This window comes from Mixophyes fleayi, chromosome 1 (genome assembly GCF_038048845.1).
Source record: "Mixophyes fleayi isolate aMixFle1 chromosome 1, aMixFle1.hap1, whole genome shotgun sequence".
In the NCBI taxonomy this organism is placed as follows: Eukaryota; Metazoa; Chordata; class Amphibia; order Anura; family Limnodynastidae; genus Mixophyes; species Mixophyes fleayi.
Window position 1 is genome coordinate 41,058,354 of NC_134402.1, and position 19,518 is coordinate 41,077,871.

Consider the following 19,518-nt stretch of genomic DNA (forward strand, 5'->3'; position numbering starts at 1 on the left):
TAATTAGTGCTTCTCTTCCCTTTTTTTTTTTTACTCTCAGCCTCTCCCCTGTTTTTTTACTCCCTCTTCTTTATAGCACTGTCCCTTTCTGTTTTCCTCCCCTTGCCTCTCCGTTTCTTTACTTACCTTTTGTTAGCCTCTTTCTTTTCTCCTCTTCTTTCTTCTGTCTTCTCTTCTTTCTTCTGGTCTTGTCTGGCTGCGGTGCTCCTCACTGACTGACGGGCGTGACTTGGTGACGTCACGCCCGGCAGTCAGTGTGAATGGAGAAGAGAGGAAGGAGGGACTCGGCGCCGATCACGTGAGTATGATTCTCTTTTTTTTTTTCGTTCCAGCTCCCCCCACCAACGACGGACCTTATCCCCCACCCCCCGCGGAAAAAGAAAATAAAAAAAAATCAACAAATAGAAAAAAAAATAAAAAATTAGCAAGTGAGGGCCCGGCCCGGGCCCCCTGGCAAGCCCGGGCCCGGGTAAAATGTACCTGCTCCCCCCCCTCTCGGCGGCCCTGGGTGCAAGTACTCCTACCGCAAACCTGGCGCACATGTTACAAATGCAGAGCGGGATTTGAGATGTGTGTGGCTCAGCATATTGACTGATATACATTATTTTTCTGTTCACATTTTTGGGTTGTAAATAACACCCAAGTTGCATTTAACTCTGCAACAGGCCCACAGCTTCTAACTTTCCTTTTTATGTACTTTAATCCGTGTTTCTCTTTCCCTTCTGTATATACACTCATCTGTCTTTAACATAGAGCTCATTGTTGATCTGTATCTTTCCTTCTTTCCCAGCGTGACTGCATATCTGATAAGCACAGCATAATAACTCAGCCACGTGTACTAGAGCTGTGTAGTATAAGTGACTTTGCACAGTAAGCTATGTTTTATGCTTATGTCCATACACAACTTGAAGAGCACCATCAACCAATACACAGGAGGGGCAGCTGTTTTCTGTACATATATAAACAAGTCATTGTGAACCAGTGACATGTCACTGCTTCCAATCCTACTAAACTGATAGGCTGCATTCTAAAGTATAATGGTAGCTTCCATTCTATGTAGGCAACAGGTGCACTTTAAGTGATTGTACAGTTTACTAACTTGTCAGTAAGCATTCCATACATACCAACTTTGTAGTCTTTTCCTCCAGGAGATCCCGGAGGGACAGTGTTGTGTGAGGACGGAGGGAGGCTCAGAGTGGCGAATCGCGTCATGTCACTCCTATGAGTCCCAGAAATATAGGGGGCTTGGAACATGTGCCTCTGGTCATTGTCAATCTATTTGTGTGAAGATACTGGGTTTTCTGGCCCAATTCTACCCACTTCACTCTGGCTGGCCACCTACGGGTGCCTTTCTAAGCCAGGGAAGCCTACCCCATACCTTCTAAGCTTCTTATTAGTCACTCAGGCAAATGCAGTTAGAAAAGTACAACACTGCATTTATTGTAATAAAAACAACACAAACGGCCTGATTCATTAGTGAGCTTATCTGCCATTTTTTGCTTATCTTAAGCAAATCCACTCTGTGCATTCTCAGAAAAGGGAGATAAGAAGCAAAATCCACTGTGTAGGTGAAGAATTTCTTAAGTAAAGATGAAGATCCATCTTAACTTCACTCATCTCCCCGTTTCTTCTTAAAATAAGCATCTTAACTTTTGCACAAGATAAGATCTCTAATGAATCAGGCGCTGGAAAATTATGTACTCACCATAAATAAATGCCAGGCAGGTTTTCCACATCATCTCTCCCTTACCCCACTAGCTTAAGGAGCTACAGTCACCTGGCTGTCCTGACTTAAAGACCCATGGAGTTCTTCTCTTAGCTGCAGCTGTAGTCCATTGATAGAGAGCGAAAACTCAATACCAGCTACAATGTACCTTCCATGAATCAATTCTCAGATTGAATCTCGCCTCTACCCCTGGAGTGGCTCTTTATATCTAGGGTCTAAATTCCACAGAAACTCCCCTGCCAGATTGTAGACCAAACATCTGGAGAAGTCTGGTGAGAACGATGGATACTAATTAGCCTTATCCCTCACCAGTATCTTACAACCTGATTCCTACCCATAACCCCCCTAGCTTCCCTTTAAGGACAATGAATAACAAGCTCACCACCACATCAACAATATACAATAAACAATATACATATTTGCAATGAGCTACAATGTCCCCTTATCCACATGTAATTAGACACTGCAGTTGTACTCTGTTGAGCTGGGGAACAAAAACAAGGGCTATAAAAAGTACTTGCTATAATCCATATTATGTGAGAAACGAGGGACAGGCGGGTTAAAGTGTTATCAAACTCCTTTTGTCAAAATTATGCATAATGATTCTGGGAACAATTGCATTTTCCTGCTACTGAAATTTTAGGTAACTGTCAAATTGGTAAAGATGTAGTTCCTATTTTGCATATTATTCATACTTGGCCACTTTTGAGAGTTCTGGAGGGGAGGTCCAAATAGCTAGTGTGGGGGCATGACGGCATGATTTCCATCACCACGGCTCCTCCCCCCGCTGCAAAATGACACAGTAGAGTTGTCATGCAGCGGGTGATCAGAAGTCACATCATCAAAACCTGCCTGGGACCTTTATAGGAAGTAAAATTGGAATCATGGAGAGTGGCAAGTATGATAATATTTTGAAGTGAAGGAGAACTTGGTTGGTAGGTGTGACTTGAAACATATTAGAAGAGTGTCTCAGAGGTATATTGGCCCAACAAACTTTTGCTATGGGGCCTGGGTGGGGAATGAAAAACATTTGTGACAGATCATCATCAGCTATTTATATGGCGCCACTAATTCCATAGCGTTGTACAGAGAACTCACTCACATCAGTCCCTACTCCATTGGAGCTTACAATCTAAATTTTCTAATAATCACACACACACAGACAGAGAGAGAATAGGGTCAATTTGATAGCAGCCAATTAACCTTCTAGTATATTTTTGGGAGGAAACCCACGCAAACATGGGGAGAACATACAAACTCCACACAGAAAAGGCCATGGTTGGGAATTGAACTCATGACCTTAGTGCTGTGAAGCAGAAGTGCTAACCACTATGCCACAATGCTTAGTGGCAATATCATTTGTCCAATTCTTCATAAGACACACAAACTCACGCAGATAGGGTCAGGGTTGGAATCAAAACCTTGAACTCAGCTCAGTGAATTAGCAATGCTAACCACTGTGCCTCCATGCTGCCCATATAGTTGCTCTATTGTGACTTTTCTAACCACTAGAAATAATTCTAGAATTGTTCTTCCTAGAGTGCTTTCATTATTAGTTCTGGCTGCCTATAAGAGCCAGGGGATCCACAGAGAGTCCAGAAGCAGCTCTATGAAATTCAGTTTATACTCGATACATTAGTGCTGGCAAAAAAGGGAGACCAATAAAACAAACCAAGGTTTCCCCAAGTTAAATATCAGGAAAAAACCCACTGAAAATAAAAATAGAAAAGTGGGGAAAAAATAAATAAGGGTAATGTTATATCTAAATGGGTAGCAGTGCTGATAAAGTAGGCAGGGCTAGTATGGATAAGGCTTTTCTGTAAACATAGACTTTGATGTGTTTATTGTTAAATCCAACCCTAACGCCATCATATTTTTATACTTGTCTGTATTTCTATATATAATTATTACTATTTGTTTTATATCACAGCTTTGGATCCCACCAGCATTCGGCTGCCGTCCTCAGTATGACAATGGCTTAGAAGAAGTCGTGTTTGGTTTCGAACCCTGGATTACAGTGGTCAATCTTGCGATGCCTTTCTCCATCTTCTACCGCATGCATTCAGCTTCTTCATTGTTTGAAGTTTATTGTAAAACATAGGACACCAATAATAAGCAAAGAATGACTAAAAGTAGCGGAACACTCGGTTTTCAGGCCGTACTATCTTATCTTGGCGGTGCTTACCCAGGTCGCTTAAATACTTCAGAATGGGATGGATGTTAATTCTGATTGTTCCTGGAAACATAAAGCCACGTGACATAATATTTTGCACAATGTATTAAACCAGAATTTAGTTGAATAAAATGTGTAGAGGATAGCGCTTGTTTTTACATGGAGAAGTACCATCATATGCCTTATGAATTTGCAACATATATTGAAGAAGAGAGACTATAAATCTATGCAATAGAAAATGGCTGTGGATATTGCATGAAGAACAAATTCATCATATCGTAAGAAGCATCATTTACAGACCGTTATTAAAGAGAAGGCGTCATGTTATAAAATAGCTCTTTTCCTCCAATTGTTGTAATTACACCTTCAGATATTATAGATTAGCACTTGCATAGAAACGATGTCAAAATTGAATTTTCCTATACTCTGGAAGTGTCTTGGCTTTTGGGATAAAGTATACTAAACTCTCGATATGTCCTTGTAGTATACAGTTATTGTACACTGTAGGTGAAAGCACAGGAAGTAGTATCTTGGTTGCCAAGTACCAATGTAAGTTTGTTTTATTTTTTTTCCCAACAATTTTGCCAGTTGTCCTTCTCTTTCCCTCTATGTCATCACTAATCTGTCACTGCAGTCATCTCTGGGTCCAGTAGAAGTGACGTCCACAAGTCTACTAATATAGAGCACATATACATGCTCAGGGACGCTTCTCTGTCATCCCAAAGTCAAATCTTTTAATATTGAATGGTAAGATGATGTTCTAAAGCCAAGGATCAATGGTGCTCTGATGTAGTGTACTATATCAATTCAGTAACAGGTTTCTCTTGTAGAAACGAAAGGTGGAGAAGTCCGCACTTCCCTCTAGAATAATTATACTGCAATATTATATATTGTATTGTACTGCTTATGGGAACAGAGCGGGTGTAGGTGGGCCCCAATGCCTCAAGGGTATATGCAAAAAGGTATTCTCCCTGGTGCAGTAAATATAGAGGTTGCCCCTGGTGCAGTAAATATTGTGGTTGCCCCTGGCGCAGTATATATATAGTTTACATTATTATTGAACTATAAAGCACCAAGCTCCCTTGCTATTCAACCATGTTTGACATGTTTTATGCTTCCTGATGAACATTGTTGACCATGCAAGTCCCTGGCAGCGGACAAGGGGAGTGGCCACGTCTCGATGTGGCACGTCCACATGATGGAGAAGGCCATGTCTCAATGGGTTTGGCCCCCAGAAGACTGCCTAGCACTGTAAAGCGCAAGGCTGCCCATAGATCTCTCCATTATCTCCAACATTCCTACCCGCGGGACAAACAAGTCCCCGAATGGGACAGAGCTCTAAATTCGGGACTGTCCTGCTGAAATCTGTGTATTTGGGAGGTATGGTTAAAGCCTTGTATGGAAAGGGACAGGGCAACAGTTTAGATCATTATTTTCCAGTATTACTTCCTAAGAATGATATTCACTGCTTCTTATTGTCCTTCAATGACCACTAATCTTTGTAGGTGAAAAAACCCCAAAACTTTCTGACCTGTTGAACTCAATTTTTCAATACTCCTCATTCTTGTGAGAAGCCACTGGCAACAAAACTAATCATGTAGAAACACATATCAAAGAATCAGTTATTACTGCCGTTCCTAATACACATGTCACAGGGAGCTGGGTACAAAAAGGTCCAGAAACATATTTTTACTGACACCATTGAAAGGTAATCTCAACATAGCACATGGAGACCAGTAGGTTCAAGAAATGTCTAGCTGTTTACTCTACATGAGAGTAGAGATGCTCAGACTCGGTTCCCAGAGAACTGAACATACCCGAACGTAGCAGATCCTAGTACCGAGCCGGGTCGGCTCGGTACTTTTGTGCTTTTTCGGATTTGAAAACGAGGCAAAATGCCATCATTACGTCGTTGGATCTCGCGATTTTTGGATTCCTTTTTAAGATCCAACATAACGGGGGGTGGGAGGTAGTGTGGACCCCTATTTTTCTTTTCTGACACTGCTGTGTGCCAATGTGTCCTAGATGTGCTAGGAACTGCCGTGTGTTTGAGTCATTGCTCTGTCGCTTACCATCCAGCCAGGTCGCTGCAGTATTTGTCCGAAAGTGTATGAAAATAATATTGTGACCTGTAAGGTGGTCAAAATTGACTGCAAATGTCTTGAAATTAGTGTTATTGAGGTTAATAATAATAATGTAGGGAAAAAAAGAGCAAAATTATGTGATTTTAGCATATTTTAGGATTTTTTCTAAAAAATCCCAAACCAAAACACACGAGGGCGGTTTTGCCAAAACCAAAACACGAACCTAATCCAGATCCAAAACCAAAACCAGTTCACGGGGGTCAGTGAGCATCTCTACATGAAAGTGAGAAGACCTCCCAACTTCAAGCACTTTTAATATTCTGTACATAGAAGCAGACAGTACTAGTATCATGGTGGGTCTTGGTGGAGATCCTCTCTACTACTCACGCGGGTCTTCTTTGGATTTGTTAAAGCCCCTCCCCTGTACTTCTTACTTGCCTGGAATGTAGACAGGGGCAGGCTGGGCTGATGGGCATCTGCCCCCCGGGCCGGTCCCATAGTGGACTACCGTGGGCTGGGTCACAGGGCCACCTGCATTTTCTTACCCTTTAAAGTGTGCCTAATAGGCTGATGAGTCGAGTCTTGCCCCCCGGGCTAAAATTTGCCAGCTCTCCCCTGAATGTAGGGGCTTGATTATCCCACTGGCTGAGCAGAGGGTCTTCTTCATTTCACATATTATTCTGCTTCAATGCATTCCACCCATAACTAAATGTTTTTGTTTTATGTAGTATTAGCCAGTAGGTACATTAAAGCTTTGATAACTTTTTGACTGCCTCTTCTCCTTTGCATCCTTATAGTTTTTTTTATACTTATCAGAAAACTAAAATTCATGGCCTTGGAGGTTGCTGAAAATAATAAGTCATGGTCACATTGGTTCTTTTTTAAAATTCATATCCTTCAGTTCATAATATTTTAAAATTGGTTTATTTACTTTTCTGCTCTCTTGTAGGGGAAAAATTTAAGGGTACATTTATAATTGTTTCTAACCTACCAATCGCTGACATGTATCAAGTTAATTTGAAAAGATAGTAGTCTGAGCTCAGTCGTTATACTCCGTTCCCTACTCACTACAATACAACTTGACCAGCAGTTAAATCTTCTGTTAGTTTTTTCTGTTGCTGTTTTCTGCTGTGTAAAGTGTTAACTTAAATGATGTCTGTGAAGCAAAAGGCTGCATAACAAAATCTGCTTTGAAGCAACCTTATCATGTAGTTTTGAAAAACTTAACATAGACAGCCTTAACAAAACGTTAATTACAAGGTTGATTTACTTAATACACATACCATTGTTGAAGTAAAATCATCTATAATCTATGCTTCTCTCTCTCTTTGTGTCATTAATGCCTCAGGCTTTATTAAACTTTGCCCAGGTGTCAGTGTGGGCAAAACTTTGTGACATGTGATTACTCAGAGCCAATGTACTGAATGCTGACAACTTGATGATGTCACACCATATTTCTCAGGTGCACAGTGATCATGCTCCTGCCAGTACTTGGAGGTATTCACACTCTCCTTAATCTACTCGGTGCTGAGGCTCCTTTTTCAAACCTGAGCTCTGCCGGTCTTTGTACTTTTTGGGCTGGTCCATTTCCAGCATCAATAATAGTAATTTCTCTGTGCACTAGCCACACTAATCATATCCTGATTTTACAGAAGGCTTTGCATTTCCCAAAAATGCCATTTGTTTCTTTATAGCCCAAGACTAGAATGCACCTATGATTTTATTACGCATGTACATGATGACATTGTTGGCCCCACCCCCTTCATCTAATGGCAGAGGAAGGAAATAATCACCGATCCGGTGCTGTGTATTCAACGAGTATTTACTTTCTCCCCCGAACTCTATATGCTGCTTTGGACTCTCCCTCCGTTGTCATGGGGTATATCTGCAGGGTGCCTCCCACTCACCCTTAGCAGTGAAGAGGTTAAAGGCTAACACTACTTTGTGGAATTCTTTTTATTAAAAAAATTTAAGATTAAGCCTATATAATATGGGGGCTTGTTACAGCTGGCTCACTAAATATGGTAGGAGCTGCGCTCTACTAGGGAGTGCATATAGAAAATGTTTATGCAAAGGTTAAGAGTTATTTTTGCAAAACACACCCTTAGGTCTATTTTGCTCATTTATCTCTTAGGAGAATAGTCCATAGTCAGAACAGTCCATTAAAGTGGAGTTTGCCTGTAATACTGAATAAGTATTTCTAGATTCCCAGTGGCTAACCTCATGCAGGAAATATAAGTTATGTATTGCCTATATATATATATATATATTTGTGGGAGTTCTGTGTAGGTGACAGCTCTGAATTATATATATATATATATATATATATATATATATATTTATATATATATATATATATATATATATATATATATAATTTTACAGTTCCTAAAGGGGGATTATAATGTCACTTTATGACATTTGGCAAAAATAGTTTTGGTAGAATTATTTGTTTCTTAATGAGCTTTGAATAATTATTTATTTTCTTCCTGCATTAGTGTTCTGTGTGAAAATCTTAAAAATGTTTCCACCTAAATAATTTCTTATTTTCAGATAAAACTATCTTAGTAATAAGTTCACTTCCCCCCAGGATAAAACTACCCCAAGTCAAACATATATGACACTTCCCTGCAAGTGGAAAATTCATCAACTGAAATTATTTTGTTTGAAGGACCCTAAACTCAAAATGTTGTGTTGTGTGCAGGAAAATATTTTTGTATTCTCTACTGTGGGTGAAAGTGAGTTTCTTTTGCGCACAGCTGGCAGCCATGACAGATCCACAGAAGTTCCTTCTGCTGCTTCCCCCTCTCCCCTGGCTCCCTCCCACAAAGAGCCGGTGTGTGCTCCCTGGGTGCCCTAGGCAGTCACCCTCATGCCGCTCTGTGCCACCACCCCGTAGCACAGCCCTTCTTGCACCCTGTTTATTACCTTGGGTTATGCAATGGTCGAGCGGCATCTTTTCCTCTTGGAGATGGTCTGTGACATCATAGGCCAGCCCATTGCTAACATAGAGGAGCAGAATGAGTGACATTATGCTACTCATTCAGTCATTATCACTGTTTATATAGCACCAGTAATTCCACAGCGCTGTACAGAGAATATTTGTCATTCACATCAGTCCCTGCCCCATTCGAGTTTACAGTCTAAATTCTCTAGCATACACACAGACTAGTGTTAATTTTGTCAGCAGCCAATTAGCCTACAAGTATGTTTTTTGCAGTGTGGGAAGAAACCAGTGCAAGCATAAGGAAACCCACGCAAACACAGGGAGAACATACAAACTCCACACATATAAGGCCATGGTCAGGAATGGAACTCAAGACCCCAGTGCTGTGAGGCAGAAGTGCTAATCACTAAGCCACTGACCACCCAAGGTTCACCTAGTGGTAGTCCAGGCCCTGCTCCTACTCTCTAAACAAATCTGAGAACTAAAATTAACTATATTTTCACACACCTACTGTATATAGGAGAAGGTGTTACTTGGACAGACAGCAAGAACAGTGGTGGTGCTTCAGATAGGCTGTTTTACAGATATTTGTAGAGGAAACTCACACAGAATATATGGAAACCATTTCTGAACAAAATAGGTAAATGTTTCTTGATCATTGTTCTTTATAGAGCACTGGTGTCTCTGTTCTATTTACTGGAAGATAAACGGTCAGAATTTTTTTATTTTTTATTCAGGACAATGCAAGAGCAAACTCAGACTAAAGGGTAAATATAAATTCCCATATAAGTCTACTTGTAAAAATGAGAGCACTATTAATATTCTAAAAATGTTACTACACGCTAAGTAGATATCGAGAAATCAAATTCCAAGAATAAAAATTCTAGAATTATTTGAATTATTTCTTCATGTAATATAGTAAATTTTATTCTAATAGTGTACCGTGATACTATATTTTAGTTGACAGTCATCACTAGTAATAGTACTATTAAACAAAATATGATAATATAAAGTCTGGAGTCTTATAAGCTCTATCATAAGATGGAACAATTGATAGAGCCTTGTTACCTACAGGCAGGCACTAGACTGCATTGGCTACCACGCTCCTCTTCTTCCAATTGACCACAGAGTCCTAGATCCCAGCATCCTTTACTCCCCATCAGTAAAAAATAAAGTACTTCTTCTAGCAGTGATAACACTAGTCATTGATTGTTTATGCTGGCAGGCTTATATGTGAAACAAGTGTGATAAGGTGGTGACAACAGGAGGCAGTGTTTGTCCTCTCAATCTGTGGTCATTAGACTTTCATGATTGCCAGTCATGATCTTAACTAGTGGCACCTTCATAGGCACCTTCTGGATGTGCACAAGGCACATAGCTGCAATGCCACGCTGATGCTTGCCTAGGAAAAAGACTGAAGCTTCTGCTTTTGTCCTAAATTGAGGCAGAGCTTATTGTGTCCCTATTGCATCTGTCTAAATTTTGTTAGGTATGGAAAAGGTAAGTTATTTATACATCATTTGTCTGCCATTGCCATCAACACCACTCTTTAATTGTTTTATTATTATAATTCATTTATATAGCAGCAATCATATTATGCAGTGTTGTACAGAGAATCAGTGTTTGCCACGTTGAAGCATTCTTTACATTACATTTACATTCGTTACATTCTCAATTCCCTACAACACACACACACACATACAATAGGCTCAATTTTGTCAGCAGACGATTAACCTACCAGTATGTTTTTGGACTGTGGGAGGGCAGAATTTGTAACAGACATATATAGGAGAAGGTATTACTTGGACAGACAACAAGAATAGTGGTGGCGGGCGCTCCGCCTCCCACACTCCAAAAACATACTGGTAGGTTAATTGGCTTCTATCAAATTGACCCTATTCTCTCTCTCTGTCTGTCTGTCTGTGTGTGTATATTAGGGAATTTAGACTGTAAGCTCCAATGGGGCAGGGACAAATGTGAGTGAGTTCTCTGTACAGCGCTGCGGAATTAGTGGTGCTATATAAATAAATGATGATGATAATGTTTCAAATAGGCTGTTTTACTGATATTTGTAGAGGAGACATGCTAACCACTGTGCAACCAAGCTGTCGCAGTACTTAGTCGAAAACAGATTTAGTCACTTGAAATGAATGTCAACATAAAAATACATTTTGAAATATTTTGTGTAAAATTAAGTCTAACTAAACATTTCAGTTGCTTTATTAACAAAATGCAGATTGTAATACACATATTATATTGCTGTGAGATTTATGATGTTGTCCATTATGTACTTTTTTCTATACCAACCAATGAGATTCTAGCGGTTCTTTTTCTAGTGCAGTTTAGAAAATGAAACCAAACATAATTGGTTGCTGTGGGTTACAGCACATCTATGCACACTGCATATTGTTATTAAACCAACCCTGGCCCTTGTACATATGTATGGAATATATAACAGTCACAATATATTTCATTTATACAACATATTTTAAAGCTCAATTTTGCTTTATGTGACTCTCTTTCTTGAAATAGGATTTTGTTTTTAATATACACACTTAATTGATGTACACTTATTTTAAATATCCAAATGAAAAATGTGCATAATTTATTGTACAATTATGTCATACAAAATAAATCAGTGTCACACTTGTCTTGAAAAGAAGACTATTTTGTGCATGAATAATGTTTGTTTTGCAAGCTTTAGATGACATTGTTGATACAATATAATCATCTTTATCTTTATTGATTAAATTAATTTGTTTTGCAATTTACAAATTATTCTTGCGTTTCATAAACTGTATTTTTTACTATTTTGCATTTATTAAACATGTGCATACATATTAATATGTTACTGTGCCTTTCTGTAGACTATGTATTGTATTGCTTAATCAACGTAGATGGTAAAATCATGCACACAACAAATACATGCACAGAGCACACATGCCATAGACAAGCAATGCTCCCTTATAAAATATCCTGCAAAGCACATTGTTCTACAAAGAAGAGCCCTTGGTGGGGCAACAGCTGTAGTTCTTCATCAACATTTGAATAACTATATTAATACTTACATTAATATTGTTATTATTATTACTAATATTTTATATGGTTCCTCCCAGACATGCATCCACAAGCACTTAAGGCATGGTGCACTGAACACCCACTTAGGATCAGTCAGCTGGTTAACTCAACTGGTGCGGGCATCTTCCCAGCTATTCAACAATCTCTCTCTCTTCCCCTCATCAAACAGTGGTCATACTTGCAAACAAACCCCTTCTTGCAGGAGCTTGGTAGGGAGTATAACTTCCATATATGAAACTCCACCTATGAAGACGTGTGCATTAGCCTCTTTTCCCCTAAGCACTCTATTTCATAAATATACCAGAACACCCACACCTTCCTACCCAAATATAGCCAGGCCTGGTAAAGAGATCTAAACATAACCCTAAACAAAGCACAATGGCTAAAGATGGTTAAATGAACAAATATGTGCTCTGTTATAGAAATACAGTTGCAAATCTTGAGCGGACGGTATAGATGCCCGCTCAATTACTCCATAAGCCCTCCCCAAACCAGGGGCTGGCTGGGCTGAAGGGCAAGGGGGCATCTGCCCCTCGGGCCGGTACCATAGTGGGCTATATTGGGCTGGGTCACTGGACCACCTGCTTTTTTTCCCATTAAAATAGGCTGATGAGTCAAGTATTGCCAAAATTTGCCAGCCCTCCCCTGCCCCAAATTATCTCTCCACCTGTGGGAGATGTAACTCAGCATTAGGCACCCCAATTCATATCTGATGGGATTGCCTACAGACTTTGTCCCTTTCCAACAGGAGGTTTTACAGGATGGGACAGGATTTTACAGTAGATCTAGCACATCAATACCTCTTGTCAGGGGCGGATTGGCCATAGACCTTACAGGGAAGTTTCCCGGTAGGCCGATGCCTAACGAGGCCACCTGGGGGGTGCGTTTAGATGCGGCAGGGGGAGGCACGTACAGGAAAGCAATCTAAAATATTGGTGTTCAGTGGGCAGCAACAGGCAGCCAATTGCTTGGCTCCCACGGTGCTGTTCGGCAGACAGGAAGTCTGACTTCACTTCCTGTCTACCTGATGTGAGAAGAGACGCTGCTCAGAGCAACTGAAGGTAAGTGAGGGGGGCTTAGTATACTATACTATACTAAGGGGGGCTACCTATACTATTGGGGGGCTACATATACTATGCTATACTAAGGGGGGCTACCTATACTATACTATTGGGGGCTACCTATACTATGCTATACTAAGGGGGGCTGCCTATACTATACTATACTAAGAGAGGGCTGCCTATAGTATACTATACATTTGCCCTGCATGGCTTTAGATATGACCCACTGTGTGTAAAGTCATCACATCTAGGTTTTCCTAAATGTTACTACAACCAAATTCCTGTAGTTCTAAATCCCGCCTACTTTTGTGTTGGCCCCACCTACAGTTATTTTGGTCCCGCCGACATGAGGCCACTTCAATAATTTTTTCCAGGGCCACTTTAAGTTCCCAATCCGCCCCTGCCTCTTGTTTTTGATTATGACAGGGCATTTTACTTTTGGTTTAATTTGTTGAATTTGTTTTAATTTTGTTTTACTTTGTGCTCATGGCAAACGACTGTTGAATGGTCACATAATGGCAAAAAAAGAGTTGCAAGATGGAATTGTCCTTGGGCCCTCCCACCCACCCTTATGTTGTTGAAATAGGACATGCACACTTTAACAAACCAATCATTTCAGCGACAGGGCCTACCAAACAACTTTGGCTGAAATGATTGGTTTGTTTGGGCCCCCACACCAAAAAAACAATTCATCTCTCCCTGTACAAACTAAACAGGCTCTACTGAGGCAAGATGTCGTCCTCATCCTCAACCTCTGATTCCTCTCCCCCTACAGTGTGTACTTCCTCCTCCTCACACATTATTAATTTGTCCCCGCTGGACTCCAAAACCACAGGTCCCTCTGTACTATCTGGAGGGCAGTGCTGTACTTGATTGAGGAATTGATAATTCATTTTTATGAAGATCATTTTTTCAACGTTCTGAGTAGGGATGAGCGCACTCGGATTTCTGAAATCCGAGCCCACCCGAACGTTGCGGATCCGAGTCGGATCCGAGACAGATCCGGGTATTGGCGCCAAATTCAAAAGTGAAACTGAGGCTCTGACTCATAATCCCGTTGTCGGATCTCGCGATACTCGGATCCTATAAATTCCCCGCTAGTCGCCGCCATCTTCACTCGGGCATTGATCAGGGTAGAGGGAGGGTGTGTTAGGTGGTCCTCTGTGCTGTTTAGTTCTGTGCTGTTTAGTTCTGTGCTGTTTAGTTCTGTGCTGTTTAGTTCTGTGCTGTTTAGTTCTGTGCTGTTTAGTTCTGTGCTGTTTAGTGCTGTGCTGTGCTGTGCTGTGCTGTTTAGTGCTGTGCTGTGCTCTGCAGTATCAGTCCAGTGGTGCTGTGTGCTGTGCTCTGTCCTTCTGAGGTCAGTGGTGCTGCTGGGTCCTGTGCTGTGTCCTGTTCAGTCCAGTGGTGCTGTGTCCTGTGCTCTGTGCTTCTAAGGGCATAGTTATTTCCCCAATATTCCCCTGTGTTTAAAAAAATAAAAAAAAGTTTTTTTAAAAAATACCAAAAACTACTTTAATATTTTTTAATTACCACAAAATTTGCACAACCAATCCTGCAGTATAAGCCCATTGGTACTGCAATATTACCAAGTTCACACATTCAGCAGTAAAAGTCCAGTGGTACTGCAATATTACAAAGTTTACACATTCTGCAGTATCAGTCCAGTGGTGCTGTGTCCTGTGCTCTGTCCTGCTGAGTTCCGTAGTGCTGCTGGGTCCTGTGCCGTGTCCTGTTCAGTCCAGTGGTGCTGTGTCCTGTGCTCTGTGCTTCTAAGGGCATAGTTATTTCCCCATTATTCCCAAGTTTTTAAAAAATAAAAAAAAAGTTAAAAAAAATAAAAAATTTAAAAAAAAAAAAAATATATAATAATTATAACCAAATTTGCAAAACCAATCCAGCAGTATAAGTCCATTGGTACTGCAATATTACCAAGTTCACACATTCTGCAGTATCAGTCCAGTGGTGCTGTGTCCTGTGCTCTGTCCTGCTGAGTTCCGTAGTGCTGCTGGGTCCTGTGCCGTGTCCTGTTCAGTCCAGTGGTGCTGTGTCCTGTGCTCTGTGCTTCTAAGGGCATAGTTATTTCCCCACTATTCCCAAGTTTTTTAAAAATAAAAAAAAAGTAAAAAAAAATGAAAAAAAAAAAAAATATATAATAATTATAACCAAATTTGCAAAACCAATCCAGCATTATAAGTCCATTGGTACTGCAATATTACCAAGTTCACACATTCTGCAGTATCAGTCCAGTGGTGCTGTGTCCTGTGCTCTGTCCTGCTGAGTTCCGTAGTGCTGCTGTGTCCTGTGCCGTGTCCTGTTCAGTCCAGTGGTGCTGTGTCCTGTGCTCTGTGCTTCTAAGGGCATAGTTATTTCCCCACTATTCCCAAGTTTTTTAAAAATAAGAAAAAAGTAAAAAAAAATAAAAAATTTAAAAAAATAAATAAATATAATAATTATAACCAAATTTGCAAAACCAATCCAGCAGTATAAGTCCATTGGTACTGCAATATTACCAAGTTCACACATTCTGCAGTATCTTGTGCTACATATAATGGAGACCAAAAATTTGGAGGATAAAGTAGGGAAAGATCAAGACCCACTTCCTCCTAATGCTGAAGCTGCTGCCACTAGTCATGACATAGACGATGAAATGCCATCAACGTCGTCTTCCAAGCCCGATGCCCAATCTCGTAGTACCGGGCATGTTAAATCCAAAAAGCCCAAGTTAAGAAAAAGTAGCAAAAAGAGAAACTTAAAAACTTCTGAGGAGAAACGTAAAGTTGCCAATATGCCATTTACGACACGGAGTGGCAAGGAACGGCTTAGGCCCTGGCCCGTGTTCATGACTAGTGGTTCAGCTTCACCCACGGATCTTAGCCCTCCTCCTCCTCCCCCCCCCTACAAAAAATTGAAGAGAGTTATGCTGTCAGCAACAAAACAGCAAACAACTCTGCCTTCTAAAGAGAAATTATCACAAATCCCCAAGGCGAGTCCAAGGGTGTTGGTGGTTGTCAAGCCTGACCTTCCCATCACTGTACGGGAAGAGGTGGCTCGGGAGGAGGCTATTGATGATGTAGCTGGCGCTGTGGAGGAACTTGATGATGAGGATGGTGATGTGGTTATTGTAAATGAGGCACCAGGGGGGGAAACAGCTGATGTCCATGGGATGAAAAAGCCCATCGTCATGCCTGGTCAGAAGACCAAAAAATGCACCTCTTCGGTCTGGAGTTATTTTTATCCAAATCCAGACAACCAATGTATGGCAATATGTAGCTTATGTAAAGCTCAAATAAGCAGGGGTAAGGATCTTGCCCACCTAGGAACATCCTCCCTTATACGTCACCTGAATAACCTTCATAGTTCAGTGGTTAGTTCAGGAACTGGGGCTAGGACCCTCATCGGTACAGGGACACCTAAATCCCGTGGTCCAGTTGGATACACACCAGCAACACCCTCCTCGTCAACTTCCTCCACAATCTCCATCAGATTCAGTCCTGCAGCCCAAGTCAGCAGCCAGACTGAGTCCTCCTCAATACGGGATTCATCCGAGGAATCCTGCAGCGGTACGCCTACTACTGCCACTGCTGCTGTTGCTGCTGTTAGTCGGTCATCTTCCCAGAGGGGAAGTCGTAAGACCGCTAAGTCTTTCACCAAACAATTGACCGTCCAACAGTCGTTTGCCATGACCACCAAATACGATAGTAGTCACCCTATTGCAAAGCGTATAACTGCGGCTGTAACTGCAATGTTGGTGTTAGACGTGCGCCCGGTGTCCGCCATCAGTGGAGTGGGATTTAGAGGGTTGATGGAGGTATTGTGTCCCCGGTACCAAATCCCCTCGAGATTCCACTTCACTAGGCAGGCGATACCAAAAATGTACAGAGAAGTACGATCAAGTGTCCTCAGTGCTCTTAAAAATGCGGTTGTACCCACTGTCCACTTAACCACGGACATGTGGACAAGTGGTTCTGGGCAAACGAAGGACTATATGACTGTGACAGCCCACTGGGTAGATGCATCCCCTTCCGCAGCAACAGCAACAGCTGCATCAGTAGCAGCATCTACAAAATGGCTGCTCATGCAAAGGCAGGCAACATTGTGCATTACAGGCTTTAATAAGAGGCACAACGCTGACAACATATTAGAGAAAATGAGGGAAATTATCTCCCAGTGGCTTACCCCACTTAGACTCTCATGGGGATTTGTGGTGTCAGACAATGCCAGTAACATTGTGCGGGCATTAAATATGGGCAATTTCCAGCACGTCCCATGTTTTGCCCACACCATTAATTTGGTGGTGCAGCATTACCTCAAGAGTGACAGGGGTGTGCAGGAGATGCTTGCGGTGGCCCGCAAAATTGCTGGACACTTTCGGCATTCAGCCAGTGCCTACCGCAGACTAGAGGCACATCAAAAAAGCTTGAACCTGCCCTGCCATCACCTCAAACAAGAGGTTGTGACGCGCTGGAACTCCACCCTCTATATGCTGCAGAGGATGGAGGAGCAGCAAAAGGCCATTCAGGCCTACACAGCCACCTACGACATAGGCAAAGGAGTGGGGATGCGCCTCAGTCAAGCGCAGTGGAGACTGATTTCCGTGTTGTGCAAGGTTCTGCAGCCATTTGAACTTGCCACACGAGAAGTCAGTTCCGACACTGCCAGCTTGAGTCAGGTCATTCCCCTGATCAGGCTGTTGCAGAAGCAGCTGGAGAAAGTGAGGGAGGAGCTGGTAAGCCATTGCGATTACAGCAAGCATGTAGCTCTTGTGGATGTAGCCCTTCGTACGCTTTGCCAGGATCCGAGGGTGGTCACTCTTTTAAAGTCAGAGGAATACATTCTGGCCACCGTGCTCGATCCTCGGTTTAAAGCGTATGTTGTGTCTCTGTTTCCGGCGGACACAAGTCTACAGCGGTGCAAAGACCTGCTGGTCAGGAGATTGTCCTCTGAAGAGGACCGTGACATGCCAACAGCTCCACCCTCATTTTCTTCCACATCTATGGCTGCGAGGAAAAAGCTCAGTTTTCCCAAAAGAGGCACTGGCGGGGATGCTGATAACATCTGGTCCGGACTGAAGGACCTGCCAACCATTGCAGACATGTCTACTCTCGCTGCATTGGATGCTGTGACAATAGAAAAAATTGTGGATGATTACTTTGCTGACACCATCCAAGTAGACATGTCAGACAGTCCATATTGTTACTGGCAGGAAAAAAAGGCAGTTTGGAAGCCCCTGTACAAACTGGCTCTATTTTACCTGAGTTGTCCCCCCTCCAGTGTGTACTCGGAAAGAGTTTTTAGTGCAGCGGGGAACCTGGTCAGTGAGCGGCGAAGGAGGTTGCTTCCTCACAACGTTGAAAAAATGATGTTTATAAAAATGAATAATCAATTCCTCAATGAAGTACAGCACTGCCCTCCAGATACTACAGAGGGACCTGTGGTTGTGGAGTCCAGCGGGGACGAATTGATAATGTGTGATGAGGAGGAAGTACACACTGTAGGGGGAGAGGAATCAGAGGTTGAGGATGAGGACGACATCTTGCCTCAGTAGAGCCTGTTTAGTCTGTACAGGGAGAGATGAATAGCTTTTTTGGTGTGGGGGCCCAAACAAACCAATCATTTCAGTCAAAGTTGTTTGGTAGGCCCTGTCGCTGAAATGATTGGTTTGTTAAAGTGTGCATGTCCTATTTCAACAACATACCTCTCAACTGCAGCTCATCCCTCCTCTGCGGGGATAATGTCTCCTGTGCTCTGACACGTCACTCTGTGTACTCTCAGCCTCAGGATCTGACACTACAGCTACCATGCCTCTTGTAGCAGCCCTCACTCCAGGGCCTCTTCCATGTGCAGTGTTTCCCTCTCTCTTGGGTTCACTATAGTGGCATGGAGTTCTCCCCCTCATCCAGGGCACACATTCCTTGCCCTGGCTCAGTCACCACGCTCAGACTTCCAGGCAATGCTGGGGGAGCCTGGGAGCTTCCACCCCAGGTCCCCAGCTACAACTCTCCTCTCCTGTGTCTTCTCTCTCTTTCTGACACTTTAAAGATCGTGCCTTTAAATGAAAAAGTCAGTCTTCATTGCACGACTATGTGCAAGTGCAACAGGGACATTTTTTTGGGTTTACAAAGTCAAACAATAACACTTCGACCCTGTCTGTCTGGGGTCTCTCAATGACGAATTGTCTGTAGCATGTTTGGAGGAGGTATTGTGGCCCCGGTATCAAATTGGGTACCGGGGCCACCCCACTATGCAGTCCAGATACTTGTTTGGTGGAATTCCGACACGTGGAGGGTTTTTTAATTATATTGTGGCCTCGGTACCAAATTGTGTACCGGGGCCACCACACTACGCAGTCAAGATACTTGTTTGGTGGAATTCAGACCAGTTGAGGGTTTTATTATTATATTGTGTGGACCACTCTATCTATACCACAGTACAACTCTATACCACTCTAT

General features: G+C 42.1%; 1 protein-coding gene across 1 annotated transcript in view; it reads left to right on the plus strand.

Moving 5' to 3' along the window:
• Nucleotides 1–4,209, plus strand: part of OTOP1 (otopetrin 1) — a 76,603-nt gene extending 72,394 nt beyond the window's left edge. The window contains exon 6 of the mRNA XM_075194659.1: nucleotides 3,657–4,209. Within this exon, the coding sequence (XP_075050760.1) occupies nucleotides 3,657–3,827 (171 nt within the window). The 3' untranslated portion in view covers nucleotides 3,828–4,209. The remainder of the gene's footprint in view (nucleotides 1–3,656) is intronic.
• The last annotated feature ends 15,309 nt before the right edge of the window (nucleotides 4,210–19,518 follow it).